Source organism: Manis javanica, chromosome 3 (genome assembly GCF_040802235.1).
Source record: "Manis javanica isolate MJ-LG chromosome 3, MJ_LKY, whole genome shotgun sequence".
Taxonomy (NCBI): domain Eukaryota; kingdom Metazoa; phylum Chordata; class Mammalia; order Pholidota; family Manidae; genus Manis; species Manis javanica.
This window is the reverse complement of record NC_133158.1, coordinates 49,837,019-49,863,280: the sequence shown is the minus strand read 5'-3', so window position 1 is coordinate 49,863,280 and position 26,262 is coordinate 49,837,019. Positions and strand designations below refer to the sequence as shown.

The 26,262-nt window shown below is 44.9% G+C and overlaps 2 protein-coding genes across 5 annotated transcripts; one reads left to right on the top strand and one right to left on the bottom strand.

The window, feature by feature from the left end:
- The first annotated feature begins 272 nt into the window (after positions 1-272).
- SMIM11 (small integral membrane protein 11) lies at positions 273-20,363 on the top strand. Of its 4 annotated transcripts, none has more exons than XM_037014805.2 (6): positions 273-388; positions 1,807-1,863; positions 3,137-3,203; positions 3,820-3,924; positions 17,088-17,265; positions 19,207-20,363. In XM_037014805.2, exons 4-5 carry the CDS (start codon positions 3,913-3,915, stop codon positions 17,250-17,252), a joined length of 177 nt encoding a protein of 58 aa, XP_036870700.1. In that variant the 5' UTR covers positions 273-388; positions 1,807-1,863; positions 3,137-3,203; positions 3,820-3,912; the 3' UTR covers positions 17,253-17,265; positions 19,207-20,363. The 4 variants fall into 4 exon arrangements, with proteins under 4 accessions (XP_036870700.1, XP_017508967.1, XP_017508964.1 ...); XM_017653478.3 differs by having other exon boundaries at positions 3,817-3,924; XM_017653475.3 differs by lacking the exon at positions 3,137-3,203.
- C3H21orf140 (chromosome 3 C21orf140 homolog) lies at positions 16,320-24,842 on the bottom strand. The gene is made up of 3 exons (XM_073231397.1): positions 22,262-24,842; positions 18,645-18,735; positions 16,320-16,980 (listed from the first exon to the last, which is right to left on the bottom strand). The coding sequence occupies exon 1, from the start codon at positions 23,651-23,653 to the stop codon at positions 22,892-22,894; it is 762 nt and encodes a 253-aa protein (XP_073087498.1). The 5' UTR covers positions 23,654-24,842; the 3' UTR covers positions 16,320-16,980; positions 18,645-18,735; positions 22,262-22,891.
- Positions 24,843-26,262: the final 1,420 nt, after the last annotated feature.

The window sequence follows — 26,262 nt, the reverse complement described above, 5'->3', positions numbered from 1 at the left end:
TCCTTTTCCCAAAGGAAAGTGCATGCATTTTGTCAGCAGAGTTGAACGCTACTGTCGGAAACTTTTGGCGACCCAAGGGTCCTCTGGCGCAGACAGCTGAGAGGAGGATCAGGGAACGCGGGACACTGAGGATAGCTAGGGTAAATTCCGAAGGAGAACAGGCCCCGGGGATGGACTACTCCAATCCAGCCCACGCCCGGGCGGCTCACCCCTGGACAGGCAAATAGTCCTAGGCTTACTGCGCAGGCGCGCGGAGTGGTAACTCAGGAGCTGCGCGGTCCCACTGCGCCAGCGCGGAGCAGTGCCTTTCGGGAAGTGTAGTTTCCCTGCTGCTCTGCGCGATCGTGGTTTTCGGCGGTCGGGCAGTAGAGCTCCAAGGCCTGGAGCTGTAAGTGGGTGACATCCGGGTCAGCGGGATACCCACCCGAAGCCCGACAGTTCTTTGGGGAGCTGGGGAGTCCGGCGGTCGACCCCGAGCTTGTACTTTTGTCTCTAGGATGCCCGCCAGCAGGCCTCCGGCCACGCTGCGCCAGCTCCCCGGGCGGGGACCAGAGGGTGACAGGCGCCACGGCCCCCGCTCCTGGAGCGCCCTTGCCTCGCTAGGTTGTCCAGAAATCCGCGGGGCCCCTGTGTTTAGGCTGATACGGGGGCCGGGCCGGGCCGGGCCCAGAGTTGGTTCTGGGCAGAGGGCTTTGGTAAACGAGCGAATATTCTGGACGCCCTGCTCCGTAGAGGGATGGGGGAAGCAGTGGCCATCCTTGGTCCTCATCCTCGGGTCTGAGCGGGTCTGGTGTTTGTGGCTCCCCAGGTGTGGGGGTGGAGAGGACCCTACCCGGCGCCCCCGTTAGGGAGGAGCTGAGGCCCAGCCCCGTGGCCCTGTGAATACTGCTGACCCGGGAGTGGGGCCCAAGGCCCACCTGGAACCCCTTCCTCCCCTGCCCTCCTCCTATATGGTTGGGGTAAAAAGAGTAGACTGAGAACACGAACAGACTAAAGACGCAGCAATGAGCTTGGACACACCAAGAGAGAGCGACCCTTGCGTTTGTTAGGTGTGTCCAGAAGAAAATGCAAATTGTGGACAGTACGTCGTCCAAATGGCTTTCATTGACCTAACCAAAATAAGCGAATAGCTTTTCTGTTTTTGTTTTTTTTTAAGAAGAAGTCTGGCAAAGGAAAAGTCAGGAAATTTTTTGAATTAAAAGGAATAGAGCTATTTCTATGCAAGCCATTGTTATTTTTGAGTTTTAAGCTAAGACTGGGGATAGTTCCAGGGTAAGTTTGAAACTTCTTGCCCTTCATAGATTTTATACCTCTCAATATTTTCCCCATCTTGTTGGCTTTTGCAGTTCAGCTGTCAGACACTTGCTGTCTTCTGTTTCTCATATTGCGTCAGGTGTACAGAGCAAATAGCCTGCTGGTATTTTTAGCTTTCCCAGTTGCTCTCATTTGCTGAAGTCCTGCAGGGTGCTACAGAAATGGCTAATTTGGAGCATGCAATTTAAGATAGGTGGGGAAAAGTAATAATTTGGAGGCTGTGGGTGGGAATCTGTCTTTCCATCTCCCACCCTTACCACACCTCTCCCACTACTTTGCAAGGTTAGCTTGAAATATGTTTCCTTCCTAAAAAGCTTGAATTTTATCACTCTAGGTATAAAGTTGAGGCAACTGCCAGTATATTTTTGCAGTCAGTTTCTGTGATATCAGAGGGAATAGGGACTGAATTCCAGAGTTGCAGAATTATTGTTTGGGTTCTGATTTTCAAAATGAGTACTTGGTTTAGAAGTTAATGTCCCCTGTTTGCTCCAGGTCATATGACCCGCCCTTGTGCCACGAAGAGTCCAGATCTCCAGTCCTTGTCTTCAGGTTAGTGTCCTTTATATTGTGCTCTAATGTCTTGCAGTGAATGCATTTTGCCTAGGATGCCATTTCATTGTGGTTTTGCAGCTTGGCATGTCCATTAGTGGAAAGAAAGATATTTATGGTAACAATGGTTGATATTTATTTAATGGTTTCTGCGTGCTGAGCATGGTGCTTAATGTTTACAATCCAATCTGTGATGGAGAATTTACAGATGACAGAGCCGAGGCTTAGAAAGGCCAGGTGACTTGTCCAAGGTCATTTTACTAGTAAACGTAGTGCATGTTTGCAGAGGGCCAGATCCCTGGGTACTCTTTTTATTTCCTGTAAACTTTTTGAACCTCTTTGTTGTCCTTGACCCTGGGAATCAGTGTCTTGTTAGGTATATAATATGGCCTTAGAAGATTAGTGGGGAACAGCCAAAATTGCCTACTGTGTTTGTACACAATTCAGTTAAAGCTGGGTTGCAAAAATAACATTTACACAATGCTAAATATTTTACTTTAAGTTACAACATGGCTAATCCTGGAGATGATCAGGGATCATTCAAAGTAAAAATGCTAGCAATAGGTTATTACATGTTAGGAATATATTTCTGCAGGGCAGGACAGACTCTGCTGCTACCTAAAGATAAACAGGCCATGGATGCATTAAAATAATGAACATTTGCAATCACAGTGAAACAGATGGATGGTGTACATTCCCATCGTTAGCTTATCTGCCTTTTTGAAAGTCATGGGGGAAACTTGGCTATCTTGTGCCAGCTGCCAGCTTGTTTCCAGGAAACTGTGACCTTGAATAGATGAATGTGAACTTTTTATATTTCAGTGATTTTGTAAGTAAAAGTTTTTATAAAATACCTTCCCTCAAGTTCATCTTATTGTCCCCATTCTAAAGGCCTGTGCATTTTTTCTGCTGATTTTTAAAATTCTAATTGTAAGTATATTGAAAGAAAAGCATCCTGTGATTTTTGAATGCAAAGCTTTCTTCATGCATCAGGATAAGATTCTGGAGCCAGACTGGAGGGGTTCAAGCCCCCCTTCCCACTGTGTGACCCTGGGTGTGTTATGTAAACTTTGTTTTCTCGTCTCAGCAGTGGAGACTGCAAACTAGACTGTCTAGAGCTGGTGCAAAGATTAATGGGTTAATGCATCTAGTGCACAGCAGCACGATTGGGCACAGCAAGGTGAAGCTATGATCATGCTGTTAAGTAGCTGAATTTCAGAAAAATAGGGACCCTAGAGCCCATCTAGTTGACAACCCCCTTCTTCCTTTACAGGTGGGACCGAGGCCCTGAGAGGAAGTCACTTACCAGAGTGTGTAGGTTCTTCCTCCAGGGCTTTGGGGTATGTGTCATATTCTAAAAAGAGTCAACTGCAAGGCCTCAGAGCAAATCCTGTGCTCTGTGTCCCTTGTCACTCCTGCCTCACCTTCCTCTAGGCCTTCTTCACATTTTAGAATTCTAGACATGAATAGCTTTCTTAGGACAATTCTTTTTCCCTGTTATTTACTCCCTTCCCTCCACATACTTCTAAAAAACCAAGCTTGGTTTAATTAACATTCAGAGGACCTGAGAAACAGGCGCTCATCCATTAAACCGTCTCTTGTCCCTGACAAGAGGTGGGTGGAGGGACAGATTTTGAAGCTGAGCTCTTATGTCCACAATGAATGGCATGGGACACATGTCCCCTTTGGGGCAGCACTGCCACCTCTGCTTGCGCTGCTTCCCGCAAAGAGCAGCTGAGGAGATCTTTCTGCTGAGCGCATCAGGCTTGTCTCAGCCCTCATCCAGACCATTTGCTTCCCACTAGGCTTGGGTCCCCTTGCTGGGGACATCTAGCCCTCCACTCTGCAGAGCTCGCGCTCTTTGCTCATGTGCCCTCTCTCCATCAAAGAGAAGTCTTCGTAAGGTGGTCTGCTGCAGACAACCCAGAGTGACCTCTTTCTTCTCTTCCCCAGCAGACCAGTGAGACCTGACCCTCCTGTCCCCTCTCCTCATCTGCTTGTCTGAGTGGGCCCCACACTGACCAGGAGCGAATTCACGGTGGGTCCAACATGAACTGGAAGGTGAGAATAGTCCTGAACATTTATGGTTTGGGTTTTTCTTCTACTGAATACAGTTCAGTAGGGGTAGGTTGATTAAAAAGTAGATTAAATCAGGATCCTAATAATATTTAATATTTTATTTTAAGTTAAAATATGTAAGTATAAATTTATTCACTAGACTTAGAGGAAGGCAAGCCATTTTCTTTGAGAGGCCTCCAGTGACTTCAGATCTCCCTCAGTTTTCCTGCAAAAGCCATGCCTTTAAAGTTTCATCTACAGTTTCACATTTTGCTCTCTTTAAAGTGGATTAAGATATTATGAAGCAATCTACATACAAAACATTGCAGATTTTTATGCTTTCCTTCCCTAAACTTTTACATTTGTGTTGCCAACAGCACTATTTTTTCCAATTCTAACTTGAAATGTATTTTCAAGCAATCGTTAGTTTTCATGGAAACAACTTTTTCTTTATGTAGTCATATTTCATAAGGTTGTGTTTATGTAAATTATCTATTATAACATCAGGTACAACTTAAACTGGTTGGGGAATAAACACAACTGACCTGTGTAAAATATTAGTCAGCTGGGAGAAGCAGAAGTTCAAGAGCCATCAAAGAGTAGCCTGCAAGCTGCAAGCATTCAGTGGGCCTTGGGCCACAGTCAGCAGGTCCTGCAGAGGCAGAGGGGAGCGTCATGTTATATCCCTGAAATGGGTGGGGTGAGGAGGAGCAGCCACTAAAATACATTTCATTACAGATCTTTTGAAAAGTATAAAATCTAATAGAAATTATGCATTGTCTTACCATCCAGAGATGGCTTCCATGAACAATTTTGTTGTATTTTCTTCTAGTGTTTTTTTCCACATATATAAGTGTAGTGTGTATATTTTCAAACTTAGGATTTCATTGTGTGCAGTTTTTCAAGTACTGTAAGCATTTCCTTGTTCAAAACATCCACTAGCTTTCCAGTTGCAAGGAGAACTGGAAAGGTCAGAGAGCTGGATCAGGGAGCTGGGAGAGTTTGGAGCCCCTCCTCCCCAGCTCCCTGGGGCCTGCGGCCTGTTCTCCAGGAAGAGCCTGGTTGAAGTTAAGGGGGCAGTGTGAGGATTCTGAGAAGGAGTTGAAGGAGAAGGAGCATTTGTTTAGCATGTCCTGGGATTCCAGAACTCACAGTGGGCAGGCTGGGAAGGAAAGATGAGGCAGTGAAAGGATTTAAGGGGAAGAAACAAAAGCGGTGTGGGACATTTAGGGAAGACTTTGACCTTGAGCAGTGCTTTGACCTTCATCCTTCAGTAGGATGATAGGTACGAGTCAACACAGGTCAGAGCGTCATGCTTGATGCTCTGAGGTGGGGCTCTCCCACTTGCACGGGCATCAGACCTACCCTGAGGACTAGTTAAGACATGGATGTGGGCCCCTCTCCAGGACTTCTGGTTGCTTAGGTCTTGGGTTAATGTGCTCCCAGGCTGTGCCTGTGCACACTGGCCTCAGGCCCACCTGTCCACCCAGGCCAATCCTGCCTGTGGCAAAAGGAGTCCTTTCTTGTGTTGGGAACAAAATCTGCCCAAACCTTTGCAATTTTAGGCAGACACGCGGTTCCGTGGCTGCCAGGGAGCAACCTCATGTTTACAAAGGGGGCCCTTCCCTCCAGTGTCAGAAAGGAGTGTCCTCTCCGCATGCCTTGACTGCACAGAGCTCTAGAAGCTGAAGGAGTATGTAGCCCCCAGCGCATCTGGTGGCCTTCCCTTTCTGGCTTGGTGGGCCTGTGGCCATCAGTGGTAGTCAACACTATCTGGGCATTAGCAAGGTGTGGCCTTATTTGAAAAGTCAGCCATTCTCATTATATGGTATTGGGGTTTATTTTTCAGAATTAGTATAGATCCAGTCCACTCCAACCATATGTCATCTATCTCTTTGAAGATTTGTATGTTTTGAGAGTTAATATGAGAGATTTGTTAGAAAGAAAGCAAAGGAAGTGATTAAACACACCTGAAGCTTAGAACCTGAGAGGGGCAGAACAGGGACCCTGAAACCCTTAGCTTTAGCCTTGTCATGTCCTTGACTTCTGCTGCTGCTCTGCCCCTTCAGTCCTGAAACTTCTTCCTCCTGCCCCCTCCTCTCCTTGACCTTTAAAAAGAAAGTAAGTACTGAAACCACTTACCTCTGTCCATTTGTTGAGGTACTTCATTCCAATGGGTTTTCTAACCTCTGGGTGAGATACACATTGTTCCTGTAACTGCTGAAGCCAAGTGTCGTGTTTAGATCACAGGGAACCATGAACCGTGGTGTGGACTCCACCATAACAGGACTCCAGGGGCTCATCCATAGAGATTGAGAGAACGGGAGGAGGGTAACTTTTCCCAGTGTGAATTAGAGTTCTGTGAGCCTAGAACATTCTAGTGAACACTCCAAACTGTTGATTTTTACCTCTAAGGAGGTAGAACAAAATAACATTTAGCATCCTTTTCTTTCGTAGCTAGTGTATAAACATGGAGATGAATTAGAGGATTATTATGGGGGAGACTCCTAGGTCTGAGGGAGGAAGAACCTAGAAATCAATCAGTATGCAAAGCTGCTTAGATTTGTCAGGATAAAAAGTCTCACTTTTGTGCCTTTTTTATCCTGTTGCCACAGTGATCTTTTTGACGTGCCTTATGTTGTGTTTATTCTTTACCTTAAAGTGATTTTGTGGTTGAAAACTATTATCTGATTACTCAAAGTGTACTTGTATTTTGCTCTTTTAGCTAAAACAACTTAAATATTTGAATTCCTCCCTTTGCTATCATATTCTTTATGCATCACCACCGCAGCCTTCCTCAAACTAAGTAATGTAAGAGGTAGTGACTGCAGCTGCTTTTAAGTTCAGGAGCCAGGCCATCGTTTCTTTGTATAATTAAATAGTAAAATTGGTGAGGGTCAGGAGGGCATCCTATTTATTACAGGACAGTGTGGTGATGAAGAGGTCTGGCTTTGGAGCAGTCAGAGCTTGGTCAGGCACCAGCCTTTCTGGACTGTCCATTTTCTCAGCCATGAAATTAGGATGCAGATACTGTGAGAATTAAAGGGAAAAATCTGTGTGAGGCACTCAGTGAGCTCCCAGGAGATCTAACTGATGCTGTGACTTCTAAACATGAAATCCACATCTAGGTGTGAACCATAAAGAATCTGAATTTAAAAAAAAAACATGGAAGTATGTAGTTTGTGACTTCATTAATTCTGTTTCATTGAGAACCAGGAATCCTTGGAAAGAAGACTGGCATCAGGGTTAGAATGTTCCATCCTAACTCTGGCCTCATCATGAATGAGCTGTGCGGCACGGATGGGCCTCCCAGGCCCCTAGAGCTTGCTTTCCTTATTTGTAAAACAAAGTGATAGTCTAAGTCATCTTTAAAGTCCTTCCCAGCCTTCCAGGTCTGTGAGCATATTGTTCACAGCTGAAGTTTTCACTAGTTTTGGATCAACTTTAGTTAAACTATTAGACGGAGGGACAAATGTATGCCCACAGTGGAATGTCATTACAATGGATTTACCTTTAGTAGGTGACATTGGGCAGTTTAACATAATGATTTCTTTGGAATAAATCCTTGGTGCTCTAGAACAGTGATTACTCAACAGAAGCATACCTTTATTTGGAAAGGGATTTTAATCATACAAAAATCTCATAATTGGGGCGGGAGCCAAGATGGCGGCGTGAGTAGAGCAGTGGAAATCTCCTCCCAAAAACACATAGAGCTATGAAAATATAACAAAGAAAAATCTTCCTAAAATAGAGACCACAGGACACAGGACAACATCCAGACCACATCCACACCTGCAAGAACCCAGCGCCTTGTGAAGGGGGTAAGATACAAGCCCCAGCCCGGCGGGACCCGAGCGCCCCTCCCCCCGGCTCCCGGCGGGTGGAGAGAAACCGGAGCAGTTTTTTTTTTTGGCGAGCGCTTTTTGGAAGCCTTAGAGGGACGGGCCCCCGTTGCTGGGGAGGCAGGGTGGCGGGACCGGTGAGGAGGTGCCTGGGAACGGCGCCGGAGGACAAAGAATATCCCGCGTTTCTCCCTGCGAGACCTGGGGGCGGGTGCCTGAGACCGGTGCCTGAGGACGGAGGAGGTCGCGCGTTTTTCCCCTTTTTTTTTTTCTCTTTTTGGCAAGCGCTTTTTGGAAGCCTTGAAGGGACGGGGACCCCAGTGCTAGGGAGGCACGGTGGCGGGACTGGTGAGCGGGTGGCTGGGACCGGCGCCTGAGGACAAAGAATATCCCCCGTTTTTCCCTGCGGGACCGGTGGGCGGGTACCTGAGACCGGCACTTGAGGACAGAGGAAATCGCGCGTTTTTCCCCTTTTTTTTTTCTCTTTTCTGCGAGTGCTTTTTGGAAGCCTAAAAGGGACAGGGACCCCGGTGCTAGGGAGGCAGGGCGGCGGGACTGGTGAGCGGGTGCCTGGGACCGGCACCTGAGGACAAAGAATATCCCGCATTTTTCCCTGTGGGACCGGTGGGTGGGTGCCTGAGACCAGCACCTGAGGACGGAAGAAATCGCGCGTTTTTCCCCTTTTTTTTCTCTCTTTTTGCCAAGTGCTTTTTGGAAGCCTTGAAGGGACAGGGACCCCGGTGCTAGGGAGGCAGGGCGGCGGGACTGGTGAGCGGGTGCGTGGGACCAGTGCCTGAGGACCAAGAATATTGAGCGTTCCTTCCCTGCGGGACCGGTGGGTGGGTGCTTTTTGGAAGCCTTGAAAGGACAGGGACCCTGGTGCTAGGGAGACAGGGCAGCAGGACCAGTGCGCGGGTGCCTGGGACCGGCACCTGAGGAAAAAAAAAAAAAAAATCTCGTGTTTTTTCTTTTTTTTTTCCTTTCTGTTCCCTCTCTCATTGTTGCTGTTGTTGTTTTGGTTTGGAGAGTGCTTTTTGGAAATCTTAAAGGGGCAGGACAGGTCACTTAGACCAGAAGCAGGGAATCTGGGGATCTCTGGGCACTCTAACCCCCTGGGCAGCAGGGAGCACAGAGGCCCCTTACGGAGATAAATAGTCTCCTGGCTGCTCCCCCTCTAACGGGGCTCCACCATTTTGGAGGAACAGCCCCAGCCAGGCCAAGCCCACAGCAACAGTGGAGATAAACCCCAAAGCAACTGGGCAGGAAGCAGAAGCCCTGTCTGCGCACAGCTGCCCAGCACAAGCCACTAGAGGTCGCTATTCTCCCAGGAAAAGGCTACAAACCAACAAGAAGGGAAGCTCTTCCAGCGGTCACTTGTACCAGCTCTGCAGACTATCTCTATCACCATGAAAAGGCAAAACTACAGGCAGACAAAGATCACAGAGACAACACCTGAGAAGGAGACAGACCTAACTAGTCCTCCTGAAAAAGAATTCAAAATAAAAATCATGAACATGCTGACAGAGATGCAGAAAAAAATGCAAGAGCAATGGGATGAGATGCAGAGAAAAATGCAAGAGCAGTGGGATGAGATGCAGAGAAAAATGCAAGAGCAGTGGGATGAAGTCCGGAAGGAGATCACAGATGTCAGGAAAGAGATCACAGAAGTGAAACAATCCCTGGAAGGATTTATAAGCAGAATGGATAAGATGCAAGAGGCCATTGAAGGAATAGAAGCCAGAGAACAGGAACGTATAGAAGCTGACATAGAGAGAGATAAAAGGATCTCCAGGAATGAAACAACACTAAGAGAAATATGTGACCAATACAAAAGGAAAAACATTCGTATTATAGGGATACCAGAAGAGGAAGAAAGAGGAAAAGGGATAGAAAGTGTCTTTGAAGAAATAATTGCTGAAAACTTCCCCAAACTGGGGGAGGAAATAATCGAACAGACCATGGAATTATACAGAACCCCCAACAGAAAGGATCCAAGGAGGACAACACCAAGACACATAATAATTAAAATGGCAAGGATCAAGGACAAGGAAAGAGTTTTAAAGGCAGCTAGAGAGAAAAAGGTCACCTATAAAGGAAAACCAATCAGGCTAACATCAGACTTCTCAACAGAAACCCTACAGGCCAGAAGAGAATGGCATGATATACTTAATGCAATGAAACAGAAGGGCCTTGAACCAAGGATACTGTATCCAGCACGACTATCATTTAAATATGATGGTGGGATCAAACAATTCCCAGATAAGCAAAAGCTGAGGGAATTTGCTTCCCACAAACCACCTCTACAGGGCATCCTACAGGGACTGCTCTAGATGGGAGCACCCCTAAAAAGAGCACAGAACAAAACACACAACATATGAAGAAGGGAGGAGGAGGAATAAGAAGGGAGAGAAGAAAAGACTCTCCAGACAGTGTATATAACAGCTCAATAAGCGAGCTAAGTTAGGCAGTAAGATACTAAAGAAGCTAACCTTGAACCTTTGGTAACCACGAATCTAAAGCCTGCAATGGCAATAAGTACATATCTTTCAATAGTCACCCTAAATGTAAATGGACTTAATGCACCAATCAAAAGACATAGAGTAATAGAATGGATAAAAAAGCAAGACCCATCTATATGCTGCTTACAAGAAACTCACCTTAAACCCAAAGATAAGCATAGACTAAAAGTCAAGGGATGGAAAAACATATTTCAGGCAAACAACAGTGAGAAGAAAGCAGGGGTTGCAGTACTAATATCAGACAAAATAGATTTCAAAACAAAGAAAGTAACAAGAAATAAAGAAGGCCACTACATAATGATAAAGGGCTTAGTCCAACAAGAGGATATAACCATTCTAAATATATATGCACCCAATACAGGAGCACCAGCATATGTGAAGCAAATACTAACAGAACTAAAGAGGGAAATAGACTGCAATGCATTCATTGTAGGAGACTTCAACACACCACTCACCCCAAAGGATAGATCCACCGGGCAGAAAATAAGTAAAGACACACAGGCACTGAACAACACACTAGAACAGATGGACCTAATAGACATCTATAGAACTTTACATCCAAAAGCAACAGGATATACATTCTTCTCAAGTGCACATGGAACATTCTCCAGAATAGACCACATACTAGCTCACAAAAAGAGCCTCAGTAAATTCCACAATATTGAAATTCTACCAACCAATTTTTCAGACCACAAAGGTATGAAAGTAGAAATAAATTCTACAAAGAAAACAAAAAGGCTCACAAACACATGGAGGCTTAACAACATGCTACTAAATAATCAATGGATCAATGAACAAATCAAAATAGAGATCAAGGAATATATAGAAACAAATGACAACAACAACACTAAGCCCCAACTTCTGTGGGATGCAGCGAAAGCAGTCTTAAGAGGAAAGTATATAGCAATCCAGGCACACTTGAAGAAGGAAGAACAATCCCAAATGAATAGTCTAACATCACAATTATTAAAACTGGAAAAAGAAGAACAAATGAGGCCTAAAGTCAGCAGAAGGAGGGACATAATAAAGATCAGAGAAGAAATAAACAAAATTGAGAAGAATAAAACAATAGCAAAAATCAACGAAACCAAGAGCTGGTTCTTTGAGAAAATAAACAAAATAGATAAGCCTCTAGCCCAACTTATTAAGAGAAAAAGAGAGTCAACACAAATCAACATAATCAGAAATGAGAATGGAAAAATCACGACAGACTCCACAGAAATACAAAGAATTATTAAAGACTACTATGAAAACCTATATGCCAACAAGCTGGAAAACCTAGAAGAAATGGACAACTTCCTAGAAAAATACAACCTCCCAAGACTGACCAAGGAAGAAACACAAAAGTTAAACAAACCAATTACAAGCAAAGAAATTGAAACAGTAATCAAAAAACTACCCAAGAACAAAACCCCGGGGCCGGACGGATTTACCTCGGAATTTTATCAGACACACAGAGAAGACATAATACCCATTCTCCTTAAAGTGTTCCACAAAATAGAAGAAGAGGGAATACTCCCAAACTCATTCTATGAAGCCAACATCACCCTAATACCAAAACCAGGCAAAGACCCCACCAAAAAAGAAAATTACAGACCAATATCCCTGATGAACGTAGATGCAAAAATACTCAATAAAATATTAGCAAACAGAATTCAACAGTATATCAAAAGGATCATACACCATGACCAAGTGGGGTTCATCCCAGGGATGCAAGGATGGTACAACATTCGAAAATCCATCAACATCATCCACCACATCAACAAAAAGAAAGACAAAAACCACATGATCATCTCCATAGATGCTGAAAAAGCATTTGACAAAATTCAACATCCATTCATGATAAAAACTCTCAGCAAAATGGGAATAGAGGGCAAGTACCTCAACATAATAAAGGCCATATATGATAAACCCACAGCCAGCATTATACTGAACAGCGAGAAGCTGAAAGCATTTCCACTGAGATCGGGAACCAGACAGGGATGCCCACTCTCCCCACTGTTATTTAACATAGTACTGGAGGTCCTAGCCACGGCAATCAGACAAAACAAAGAAATACAAGGAATCCAGATTGGTAAAGAAGAAGTTAAACTGTCACTATTTGCAGATGATATGATACTGTACATAAAAAACCCTAAAGACTCCACTCCAAAACTACTAGAACTGATATCGGAATACAGCAAAGTTGCAGGATACAAAATCAACACACAGAAATCTGTAGCTTTCCTATACACTAACAACGAATCAATAGAAAGAGAAATCAGGAAAACAATTCCATTCACCATTGCATCAAAAAGAATAAAATACCTAGGAATAAACCTAACCAAGGAAGTGAAAGACTTATACTCTGAAAACTACAAGTCACTCTTAAGAGAAATTAAAGGGGACACTAATAAATGGAAACTCATCCCATGCTCATGGCTAGGAAGAATTAATATCGTCAAAATGGCCATCCTGCCGAAAGCAATATACAAATTTGATGCAATCCCTCTCAAATTACCAGCAACATTCTTCAATGAATTGGAACAAATAATTCAAAAATTCATATGGAAACACCAAAGACCCCGAATAGCCAAAGCAATCCTGAAAAAGAAGAATAAAGTAGGGGGGATCTCACTCCCCAACTTCAAGCTCTACTACAAAGCCATAGTAATCAAGACAATTTGGTACTGGCACAAGAACAGAGCCACAGACCAGTGGAACAGATTAGAGACCCCAGAAATTAACCCAAACATATATGGTCAATTAATATTTGATAAAGGAGCCATGGACATACAATGGCAAAATGACAGTCTCTTCAACAGATGGTGCTGGCAAAACTGGACAGCTACATGTAGGAGAATGAAACTGGACCATTGTCTAACCCCATATACAAAGGTAAACTCAAAATGGATCAAAGACCTGAATGTAAGTCACGAAACCATTAAACTCTTGGAAAAAAACATAGGCAAAAACCTCTTAGACATAAACATGAGTGATCTCTTCTTGAACATATCTCCCCGGGCAAGGAAAACAACAGCAAAAATGAGCAAGTGGGACTACATTAAGCTGAAAAGCTTCTGTACAGCGAAAGACACCATCAATAGAACAAAAAGGAACCCTACAGTATGGGAGAATATATTTGAAAATGACAGATCTGATAAAGGCTTGACGTCCAGAATATATAAAGAGCTCACACGCCTCAACAAACAAAAAACAAATAACCCAATTAAAAAATGGGCAGAGGAACTGAACAGAAAGTTCTCCAAAAAAGAAATACAGATGGCCAAGAGACACATGAAAAGATGCTCCACATCGCTAATTATCAGAGAAATGCAAATTAAAACTACAATGAGGTATCACCTCACACCAGTAAGGATAGCTGCCATCCAAAAGACAAACAACAACAAATGTTGGCGAGGCTGTGGAGAAAGGGGAACCCTCCTACACTGCTGGTGGGAATGTAAATTAGTTCAACCATTGTGGAAAGCAGTATGGAGGTGCATCAAAATGCTCAAAACAGACCTACCATTTGACCCAGGAATTCCACTCCTAGGAATTTACCCTAAGAACGCAGCAATCAAGTTTGAGAAAGACAGATGCACTCCTATGTTTATCGCAGCACTATTTACAATAGCCAAGAATTGGAAGCAACCTAAATGTCCATCTGTAGATGAATGGATAAAGAAGATGTGGTACATATACACAATGGAATACTACTCAGCCATAAGAAGTGGAAAAATCCAACCATTTGCAGCAACATGGATGGAGCTGGAGAGTATTATGCTCAGTGAAATAAGCCAAGCGGAGAAAGAGAAATACCAAATGATTTCACTCATCTGAGGAGTATAGGAACAAAGGAAAAACTGAAGGAACAAAACAGCAGCAGAATTACAGAACCCAAAAATGGACTAACAGGTACCAAAGGGAAAGGAACTGGGGAGGATGGGTGGGCAGGGAGGGATAAGGGGGGGGAAGAAGAAGGGGGGTATTAAGATTAGCATGCATGGGGGGGAGGGAGAAAGGGGAGGGTGGGCTGCACAACACAGAGAGGACAAGTAATGACTCTACAACATTTTGCTAAGCTGATGGACAGTAACCGTAATGTGGTTGTTAGGGGGGACCTGATATAGGGGAGAGCATAGTAAACATAGTATTCTTCAGGTAAGTGTAGATTAAAAATTTAAAAAAAAAAAAAAAAAGAAAGAAAGAAAGAAAAGGGGGATTACTCCTTAACAGGATAAAACTATTGGTAAATCAAAGATCAACGCATGCTTTAAATATCCTTAATGTTGATCACTTAAAGGGTGTCAGATGATCAGCTATGGAGGTACTCTTTTCTGATAATATTCCTTTCTCTTAATTAAAAAAAAAAAAAAAAAAAAGCAGTTACTGTGTGCTGACCTCCAATGAGTTCTGCACAGTGGTATAGAGGGCATGTCAAAGTGTGGGCAAAGGGTCTGTTTGTTTCTACGCAGAAGATCAAGGCCTAGCTTGGATACCCAGAAAATGAACTAAGATACGATATGAGGAGGAGCTTCCGGCATCAGCACTCTCTGGAGGACTCGTGCCGGGGGATGATCATCAAAAAGCCTCCACAGGGATCCGGACGATGCTGCGGTTGTGGCTGCATCCAGCCCACCATCTCCTGGACTTGCCATAAGAAGGAGGAGGGAGATGTCTAGGCTGGCATGTGCATACAGTGAGACAACGAATTTGACTGGATCTGTACTGTTGGAACTCAACCAGGAGTTGGGAGGGGTGCAAGTTGTAGCACCCCAAAATCTCATGACTATAGACTATCTATGGTTAAAAGAACATATGGGATGTGAACATATCCCAGAAATGGGCTGCTTTAATTTGTCTGATGGTTCAAGTACAGTTGGAAAATATCCATCATATCATAGATAAATTTTCACAAATGCCTAGGGTGCCTAAATGGTTTTCTTGGCTTCACTGGAGATGGCTGGTAATTATAGATTTGCTTTGTTTATGTCACCGTATTCCTATTATGTCAATATGTGTGTGCAAATTAGTTAGTAGTTTAAAACCTATACATACTTAAGGTACTATACAAGAAGATATGTCAAAGAAATAATCAATCCTCCCAAGTTTCCTTCATATGCTACATCTATAGCTTTTCTTCTTCCTTCCTAATTACAAACTTTAAATAGAATTCGTGCCTCATATCGAATTTACCGAGTATCATAATTCCTCCAGGTGGTAAAGATACCTCGAGACAAGTGCTGGGCATAGAAGCCACAGGGCATAAATCTGCAAAGAAGTAAAAAGCTAACCTTTGCAAACAATATGGCTTCTCTCTCACTTACCAACTTTACATTTCCCTGTATGGCCCCGGAAGATGACTGGTTAGCCAGAGACGGGTAAGATTCCTCAAGGGAGGAACAACCTAAGACAGGCACAGTCGCAGGGGGGCCATCAGGTGAGAATTTGGGGATCAACAGAGGTGAGGCTCAGAACCTCACCCCCCCTGCTTTGAGAGAAATCTTCTGCATCCGTGGATGTCTTGCTGCCCTTGTCTAGCCTGGATTAATACTTAGTCCATAGGCACACACCTGATCATCTGATCATCTACATTTGCCTTCTTACAGCACTAAACTATGTTTTCTACCTTTATCTTGCATCTACCTACCACTTCAGCATTTTATTAAAAATAAAAATAATAATAATAATAGGAGAAATGTGGGATCAACATATAAATCAAGTACAAAAATCAAATGAATATTCATATTTGACCTGATGGTTTATAGGTCATATTGCATGATCAAAACCGAAAGTTTCTGTGATGACTGCCCTTGTACTGTTCACCATGTAAGAATTTATTCACTCTGTAAGAATTCGTTCACCATGTAAGAACTTGTTCGTTATGCTTCAGAAGATTGGAGACTGACGAGAATTAGGCTTGAGATGGATTAATGATTGTACATTGAGCATTGACCCCCCTATACTGAATTTTATTGTTGTTAACAACCATTTGATCAATAAATATGAGAGATGCCCTCTCAAAAAAAAAAAAAAAAAAAAAAAAAAAAAAAATCTCATAATTATCATTCAGGTCATACTAGTCATCTTTATGAAAAAGTATAGTATTTTCCTTGAAATAGTATACAGCACTACTGTGCTGTAGAGAATAGCTTAATAAAACTTGCTAGTGCAAAGAATAATTCAAATTCAGAGTTATTCCTTAGACTTCATTTTAGCCAATGGGTTAAAACTTACCTCCAACAGGAAATTGCAAGAATAGGTAATAAGTAGCTCAGCTTTAATGTTTTGAGTTTTATTGTATTTTTATTTTTTATTTATTCTACTTTCAAGTGCCAGGGCTAATGAGTAGCCGGAACCAAGAGGAAATCGCAGTGTCCTAAAGTTATAAAATCCAGAAAGAAGTTGTGGTCAGCTTCCCTTGAAGAGGCAGAAGTTCAGAAATTTAAGTGACTGACCCGGGTCCCACAGTCCATGGCAGAGCACAGCGGTGACCCAGGCCCTGACTCTGGCGCCTCTCACTGGCCCACGGTGCTGCCTCGGAAGCAGAGGATCTGAGTGATCAGCAGAGTGCACGGTCGGGCTGTGGGAGGCCAGAGTAGTATCTGCAGACCACTGGTGGCTCTGCCGGGTAGCCAGCAGCAGCGAGCTGGGAGGGGCCGAGCCAACACTAGACTGTGGCTGTCTTGGTCCCCAGGGTAGTCCCAGCATCTAGCCTATGACACATACAGGTGCACAGTAAATGTTTGTTAAATGAAAGAACATAAAAGAAACATTCTTTATTGATTATAGAACATTTAGAATAGTTGCTTTCTCCTTTAAGGTTCTTGAACATGTGCCCCTGTTGCTGTATATCTTGGCAGCAAAAACACTAATTCTTTGCCTGGCATTTGCTGGAGTGAAAATATACCAAAGGAAAAGACTGGAAGCAAAAGAGCAAAGACTAGAAGCTGAAAAGAAGGATCAAACAGAGAAGAAAGATAACTAAAGGGAAATCAAAGGTACTGGGACTTTGCAAATGGGAAATCCGCAGTGGGTCAGGGTGGGCCAGGCAACAGACGCGATTCAGAGAATTACATGCGCCCCTGAAGGGGTGTGAGGGCGGAGGCCTCATGTAATGCAGAGTGGCTCTGCGTAAGGCGAGGTGCTCAGGTCCTGATGCTTGCATCCTGGCTGCAGCGGAGCCAGGGCGCACACGTGATTTGTCCACACCTCTGCTCTGTGCCTGCAGTTGTTCTCCCTCCTTGGGAACAGTGGTGCTTAACAGGAATGGGTGGCACAGGACTCCCTTGAGAATTACATGGAAGCTGTGGCCCTTCTGGAGAAGTGTGCATACTAGAAGCACATAAGATTGTACACGAATTTCAGACAGGCATGGGGAGGAGGTGAGGTCAAGTCATTTGAAACCCTTGCCTATACCTAAGATTAAGAAGCCCTGTTATATCTTCAGGATAAAGCCTGGCTCCTGGGAATGGCATGTAAATCCTTTCCCAATGTGTCCTAAGCCCTGGTCACATTGGCCCCCTCTACTGCCCACTCCCCATGCTCTGACAGCGCATTCCTTGGCCACGATAGACTTTCATGCCCCTTGGCCTTTGCTTCTTAGTTCCCTGGCACAGAGGGCCCTTCCTTGACAACCTCCTCTCCAGGCACAAAGTCTTACTCATCATTGTAGCCCTGTGCCTGTCTCAGCACACGGGAGGTGCCCAGAATGGGTTCAGTGGGTTAAGGCACCAGGAAGTCATTAAACCCCCTTTGCCAAGTGAACACGTGACAGTGTCAGTTCCTTGTTGCCTTAGTTCTGGGGTACTGATCTGGTTTCTTCATCAGGTTGAGTTCTGTGCATCTCTAAAAATAAGAGGATTCAAATAATGGCAGAGGATTCTAGATCAGTGGTTCCCATATTTGACTAATGATCAGAATTGCCTGGGGTGCTTGTTTAAAATGGAGATTCCCAGGTTTCAGCCTCACAGAGAGTCGTTTATGTCTATTGTTGGGTCTGGACATCTGTTCTTCTGACAACCCATTAGTGACTCTTACATAGTCCTCTCAGTGACAGGTCACTCTAGGAACCCCTGGACCAGTGATCTCCCAAACCCTGAGATTCTATGCTTCTATAATTCCCTACCTAGTAGTTCTAGCCTTGTCAAGGTTAAAGGCATCCTTGTAGGAATAAGAGCAACACTTACAGAATGATTATTCCGTGCTGGCACTTTGCTTAGCTCTTCTTATACGGTGGTGCTATTATTCCTCATGACAACTCTGTGAGGTCCATTCAGAGGAAAAAATGGCTCATACTGTACATGGTGAAGAACAAATCAGAAATGGGCGTGGGCCCAGCATTCACGCACGGGGCCTCAACTCCAGCTGCATTGCCTACCTGAGTGTGAGGCACCCTGCGTCTCTGTCACTCAGGCCACCAGTCAGTGATCCTCGGTGAGCTGCATGCTTTTGCTGTCTCAGAACTCCACCTTTAAAAAAATAAAAGATGTTTTAATGACTCAGGAGTAGAGACCAAGGTGAGGCGAGAGGGAGCACTTTGAAAGTAAAAAGAGTGAGGGTGGCAGTTCTACTGCAGATTTTCTGTTCTGTTCTGGGCAGGGTCACCATTCTGTGCGTTAAGCTGAGAAGAGGAACAAAAGAGTAGGCATGGGATCATCAACTCTTCTCCCCCGCCCCGCACAGACCTGCCTGTGCAGTAGGGTGGGTGGTACGCAGCTGGGCTTGAACTGACTGGGGCTCTTCTCCCTCTGATGGCAGCTTGTCCAAGACAGAAGCCTTGTTTAAACAAAAGGGACTTTAGGTGGAAGGAAAATATACTTATTAATGGGTAAGCTCCAGTGGTTCCTGTTTAATGGCAAACATAAGGGTTAATGCTGAGTGAGTCAATGTTAGTCATTAATCAGACATTTCACACCTATCCCTTTGGTCTTCTTTTCTAGGTTTTGCAATTTAAATGTCAGCTGGAGTGGATTCCAACTGAGAAGAGAAGAGAGACTTAATCATTGATCACTGTGTCAGAGGATAACTTTGCAATCCATGGGTGTAACTTAAAATTATGTGACTTTTTATATGCTTTAAAAGAACCACTGTTTTGTTACTAAAATACCTTTGTGAAGAGGGTGTCCCCTGGTCTCTGGAATAAGCCAGAGTCTGTCTGTCTCACAGACACCCCACTCCCACCCCGCTGTGTTGTGCGAGGAGAGAAATTTGCAAACCGCCATGTCTGCTGGCATTTCCTCCCTATGGGTGCCAGATCATGGGTGCACAGAGGATGGGGCTGCAGGAGAAGTGGTGTCTGCTCAGGGTGGGGTGGGCGCCTCTGCCCCACTGCCCTCCCCACACAGTACATTCCTTTTCTCCTCCCTCTTGTTTTAGTTACCCCCTTTGGGTGAAGGGCGGCTGTGCATGTACCCGGGGTGCGCTGTGAGGGTCCTCGGGAGGATTGCAAGGAGATCCCTGTCAGCCGCAGTGTGTGCCCTGTCTGCTCACTTCACCAGACCCCTTGGGACGGGGTGGCAAGAGCCGGGCATGCTTTGTCCTCCCCTCAAGTTTGCTGATAAAAGAGGCAAGGTGGGATGTACCAGGAGACATCCAGAATTCAGAGTGGGATGGGTAAGATTTTTTTTCTCAGCACCTAACATGTCGAGATCTCTGCTAAGGGTTTCTGTATGAGAGTGGCCGGAGCAAGGAAGTGGTAGCCAGAGCTGTACATGCGGTGGAGTGTGTGGTGTCAGTGCTGGTGGGCACATGGAAAATTTGCACGAGTGTGTTACTAGGTGACCACCCACCCCGCCCCACATTCATAGAACCGTGACTTCCAAGACTTTCAAACGGGAGGAGTAAAGGAAATTACCTTTCCTACATTTTACTGTAATTGCTGGGTGCTCATAATCACAATTTAGAAAGCAGAGTTTGCATAGAATCAAAGTTGTAAGCTCAAAATAGACCCTGTAAACTACCAACCCAAAGTGTCTTAGGTTGTTCCTCCCTTGATCTCTCTACTTGCCTTCCTAATGATTAAAAAAGGGAATAGAAACCTAAACTGTTTTTATTAGAATGCTTTTGTTTTCAAATAAAAATAGCTCCTGTTGGTTTATTTTGTTCATCTGATAATCTGAAAAACCTACGATATTTTTCTTATTGCAAAATAATGTGTCTTTAAAAGTGATTCTACCTCTTGCTCAATTTTGTATTGCAATACATTTTTGCCATGGTATCCAGTGGGTTGGACACTGCCAGCCGACGTCTGCTGTGATGTCAGAGGCGAGCTGTGCACCAAGTGAGCTGTGGGAGAGGGAGAGAAAGAGCTGGGCCTGTGTGACTTAGGCAGGCATGGTGGTTAGGCACGTGGTATTTAGAGTCTGGCCTGAGTGACTGCTCAATGCCTCAGTTTTCTTATCTGTAATATGGGAGAAATAATAGAACCTACCTGTTAAGGTTGCCCTGAGAATGAATGGACTGTTCATTAGTAGAGATGCAGGGTGAATAATGGCTCTACATGTGAACTCTGGATCTGAATCTTAGCTCCTCTGTGTGTACTAGAGCAAGTTACATAATCACTCTGCATCAGTTTACCCCATCTAAGAAATGGGATAATAGTAGTAGTTCCTCCACTGCAGACGGTTGTGAGGATTAAATATATTAAGCATGTGTAGCTGTTAGTGCACTCTTATCCCAGGCCACCTACACTTGGGCCAGCACAGTGCCAATGCATTAAGGTCACCGAAGTGGTTTGAGTCCTGTTACTTGCTCTCAAGGAACTTAAATTCTAAACATACGTGAAACAGGTAGTGAAAATGGGCACACAAATGTATCACACAATAAGAGTAATTTCACGAGGCTATTGCTGATGGGACAGGCAGTGTTTCAGGTGTCAGAAGATGACTTTCTTCAGCACCTGTGGCCAGATAGTGGTTCCCCGAAGGTTTCCAGGTCCTAATCCCTGGAACCTGTGATTGTCACCTTATGTGGAAAAGGAATCTTTGCAGATGTGACTAAACATGTTAAGGATTTTGAGATGATCCTTGATTATCCCAGGAGGCTCTAAAGCCAATCACTAGTGTCCTTATAAGTGGGAGGCCAGATTTGACCCAGAAGAGGAGAACGTGGCCACAGAAGCAGAGATTGGAGCCATCCAAGTCGAGGAATGCCCACAGCCAGCAGGAGCTAGGAGAGGCTAGGAACGCTCTCCCAGAGCGCGCCTGGAGGGAGCGCGGTGCACGCCAACCCTGATTTTGGCTCAGCATATCTAATTGTGGACATCTGGCTTAGAGAACATCTGGGAGAGAGTAAGTTTCTGTTGTTTTAGGCCAAGTCTGAGGTGCTTTGTAACAGCAGCCACAGGAAGCTAATGGGGCACCACGGCTGTAAGGTGGGAAATGTACCAACCGAAACTACCTGATGCCCAGAGGTTGGAGGCTGTGGGAGCAGTTCATCCCCAGATAAAATGCACAGTAACAAAATGCTTCAGCAGCCTGCCACTTAGGTGCTGAAAGCACTGAATCCCTGTTTTCATCCGATAAAGTCTGAATAATCCAGGGACCTTCGGGAGGGAAATAGGGCAGGAAGGCAAGCAGAGATTCTGATGCTTTCTGGAGTCGGCTGTCAGGAACCCAGCTTCGTCATCATACAGGTGAGGAAGTCTGTTAGCACTTGGTTAGAAACTCTCACAAATTGTTTCGATACACTCTGGAATAGTCACTTCTATTGTAAGATTACTGCCTGAACATATATAAAGAGGAGTGAAGTTCATGGTATGTTTAATGGGAGGCAGGCCTCTTTCTATAAAAGTGAGAAGTACCACCACAAGCCCTTACAACCACACCAGCAGCCCCCCTAAGCCTGAATAGGGTGCTATTGAATCAGCTGCAAGAGGCTCAGCTCCCAGGGCCCCAGAAGCCACACCATGACAAGTCCAGCGACCTGCTGGGATTCTTGGAGTTGGGCTGGGATATGGGTTGGGTAAGTGAGTCCCAGACCCCTTGCCCTGTTCACCTGTATATCCGCCAAGTCCCACCTGATCCAATCACAGTGACAGCTTTCCAGGCTCCTCGCTGGGACCCCCAACCTGCCTGGGAGCATCTGGATGGGGTTTCAACTTCTGGGATGTCTTGTCCACCCTCTGCCAGCTTGCCCTCAAGCAGTGGGAAGGCAAGAGTCTGGTTAGCCACCGTTTGGATCCCATCTCCAGCTGATGGCAAGCTGGCTTCCCATGGGTTGTTTTGGTGGCTGAAACACATTGGCACACTACTTAATTCCAACAGTTTTGTGATCGCATACTTGGTTTTTATCTCTCAGACCTAAATTTTGACCACCTCATCTTTAGGTCTGCTCACCCTTGCTCACAGCCAAACTCCTTTGGGCCAGATTAGCCCTAATCCTCCATTAACATAGTCCTCAAAGTGGCCTAAACAAGATGGGAGTCGAGAGCGCTAATTTAACAACAAGATTTAATAAAACCTCCAGTAAACTTGAAGCACTTCACCAACACTCCGAGGCTCCTCAGTCCACACACTGTCCTTGTGGGGTCACTGTAGGAGTCTCTGGCTGCAGTGGTCCAGAATTGGGCCCAGCAGCGTGGGCAAAGATCATGCCATAGCGTGGGCCCACCACTTGTGCGAGGACTCATCCTTCAGGAAATTTACTGAGGTAGTAGTTTTCCCATCGCCGCACTTGGCTAACTAATATTTTCCATTTGCTTGGGTTTATCCTTTCAACCCCTTTGCTAATTAAATCATTGAAAAGTATATATTTGTAAGAATAGACACTGTCAATGTACTGCAAGCAAAACTCCTTTCTGTTATTGATGATGAACCACTTCACAGATGACCAGGCTATGTCTAAAGGGTTCAGGTGATTGTAAAGGGAAGGCAGAGAGAGTAGTTCATGTCCACAGGACTTGGCCACCTGCGGGCAACACACGACACTTGTTAAGTTAAGGACTGATGGGGTCTGGACCTGAACCTTGGACTCTCTGTCCTCCTTTGGCCTCATCTCCTCCTGCAGCCTTCTCTCTTTGACCACAATGGCACACTTCCCACAGGCCTTCTTCACCGCATCACAGAACTCAAAGAAGAGGCCATCTTCTTGTTTGATGCATAACTCATCTCTTAGGAACATCCGGTACTTCCAGGGCACCCATCCTTGGATACCGCCGGCATGCACAATACACCAAGTTGGAGTTTGCATAAAATATCTATTGCTAAAATCTTCCCCAGTTACCAGACTTTCAGGGATATTGGTTTCCCCAAAATATACAGTCTTAAATCCATCATACTGCAGTTTTCTCAGGGTTTTCAAATATTGGAGACATTGCTTCCTCTTGATGTTATCAAATGGATTTCTGGTAATGATGTTTCTTAAAAGAGGGTTTGTAAAGTGAGGCATGATGGCTCATGTTTTTAAGAGCTTGCATGTCTCCATCTGCAGAGACCTGGCGAGAGTGAGGTGATGACCTCATAAAGGGCTTTCTTACAGATAGGCCAGTTCCATAGACACACTTGGATTTCAGAGCATCATGGGAAACATGCTCAGAACAGTCACCTCTGGCCTCTATGATACGGAAATGGGAAACGCTATCCATATAAAATGTTTCTTTGATATTGCTCTGCAGTAGGTCTGGGACAGAGATTGGCAGTTGTATTAGTTTGCTAGGGCTGTCATAACAAGATACGGCCGACTGGCTGGTTTAGACAACAGAAATTTAACGTTTCTTGCAGTTCTGGAGGCCAGAAAGCCCAAGGTATTGGCAGGTCTGCGTTCCTCTGAGGCCTCTCTCGTCTGGCAGATAGCCGCCTTCTCCCTGTATCCCCACATGGCTGTTCCTCTGTGCATGTCTGTCTGTCCTAATTTCCTCTTCTTCTAAGGACACCAGTGCTGTTGGACCAGGGTCCACTTGTAAGACTTCATCTTATTTTGATCACCTCTTTGAAGAAACTTTCTCCAAATACAGTACATTCCAAGGTACTGGGGGTTAGGGCTTCAACATATGATTTTGGGGGGACACAATCCCATCTGTATGTACAATATTTTAACAGTGATGAGCCAAGTTTCTGACCCCTTTCCATTTGGCTTGTTAGGATGGAAAGGAATATTTACATTCACTCATCTATTCCAAATATATTTATTGAGCACCTGCTAAGCACCAGGCATTGTGCCAGGCCCCAGGGGTACAGCCATGGCATGTCCAGTGAGGCCCAGGCCTGTGTGTGGTTTGTGTCTATGTATACATGGAGTTCATGCCAAGTGCCTGCCCACTTTCACAGCCGAGAGTGGTTTTTCTGGGTGGCCGAAGAGGATATGACAAATAGCAAAAGAAAGTCAGCCTGCACATCTGTCTTTCACTGGGGCCGCCAATTCTTGAGCTAATTCACGCCATCTGGCAAGCACTTTCTATTTTACATTCTCAAACTAACAGTTTCCTTTAAACTGTAGCATCCTCTTAAATTTCATTTGTATTTTCCTGATACATTAATTAATAATGCTGTAAATGAATTTATGCCGAATGAATGTTTAAAATCTTTGAGTTCAGAATGATACTAAAAAACACACACACAATTAAGAAATACTCCAAAAACTCATGAGTTGCTTTTGGAGAAGCTCTCAGAGGGCATTACTGCATTATTTTGCCAGTTAATAAATAAAAGAATCAAACGTCTATCTTGACTTTCCTTGTGTGCATCCAATTCAAAGCCAGGAAGGTGAGTCCAAGCAGATATGAGGCCAAGGTGGGGGGTATGAATGTGCCCAGCGGGCAGTGTAGTGGAGTAAAGGTGATCTGAGCACTGGGGGCTGGGGCAGAGGCTCTGGTATGGATAAACTCAGGGTCAAATCTTAGCTCCACCCTCACCAGACTCAACTTCTCTCTCTGTAAAATGGGTAGAATACTTATGTCAAAGAACTGAGATGGGGATTAATGAGGCACTGTACATAATCCACTGGCACAGAGCTTAATAAGTGGCTGCTGTTACTGTTGAGAGACTGGCTGGAAAGACCAACCCTAAGAGAGTTTGGCAGTGACTGGGGAGAACTCAAAAGGCTATGGGAGGGAGGCACAAAGGAGGAGTAAAGGAGAAAAAGAGAGAAAAAAAAAAGACCTAGGACAATGTTGAAATGAATGTCGTCCATTTCCCCACAGTTACAATGGAAAATGTTCCCTCCCATTTCCCTCCCTCCTTCCTCTGTTTCTCTTTTTTCTTTCAACTGCATCAGCAAATCTTGAATGCCTCCAGCCAAGGAAGGCATTATCTTATGGGAGCACAGAGTCAACAGTCTCAGGACAAGAAGGCCCAGGGGGCGGGGAGGTCCTAGGAGCACAGCCTCAAGGGAGGCAAGACCCTCCGAGAGGGACACAGGGTGGACCCTGTGCGAAAACCTGGGGGGTAGGGTGGCAGAGGGGAGCAGCTTGTATTTCAGCTGAGATAAATCTTCAAGGGGTCCCAGCCTCCCTACTCAAGGCTTGGTGTGCGGAATAAAACAGATGAGCCCTAAGCAAGGGGTGAGCTGCACAGATCCCAGCAAACGTGCAGCCAAAGGAGGTTTCAGAGGGGTCTGCTCCCGAGGTTGCTCTGCTGAGGGGGATGGATGGGGAACAGAGACACAAAGGTGTGACGGCAAAGCAGGAGAAGGGAGGAGGGACCAGTGGCCATGTGGGGGATTCTGAGAGCCAGGTTGCTGAGGCGCCCCCTGTTTACACACTGTACACTTCCTGTTTGCCAAGAGGTCTGTGACTTAAACCTCTAGGCCTACTTGGGTGGTGAGAGCACCTCCTGGCATTTCAGGAAGTTGGAAGCCCTGGAGGGATTAGGAACAGAGTGGGGTGGGGAAGGAAAGGATCTGTTAACCTGCCAGAATTGAAATTAAAAAAAGATTCTCACTTTCTGAAGTTATAAGCAATGCGTGCGTGTTGCAAATAATTTCCAGAAATACACAAGTCTCCTGTTCTTTCTCTACCCATATCTCTGTTTCATGTACCACAGTCATCCAGACACTTTCGA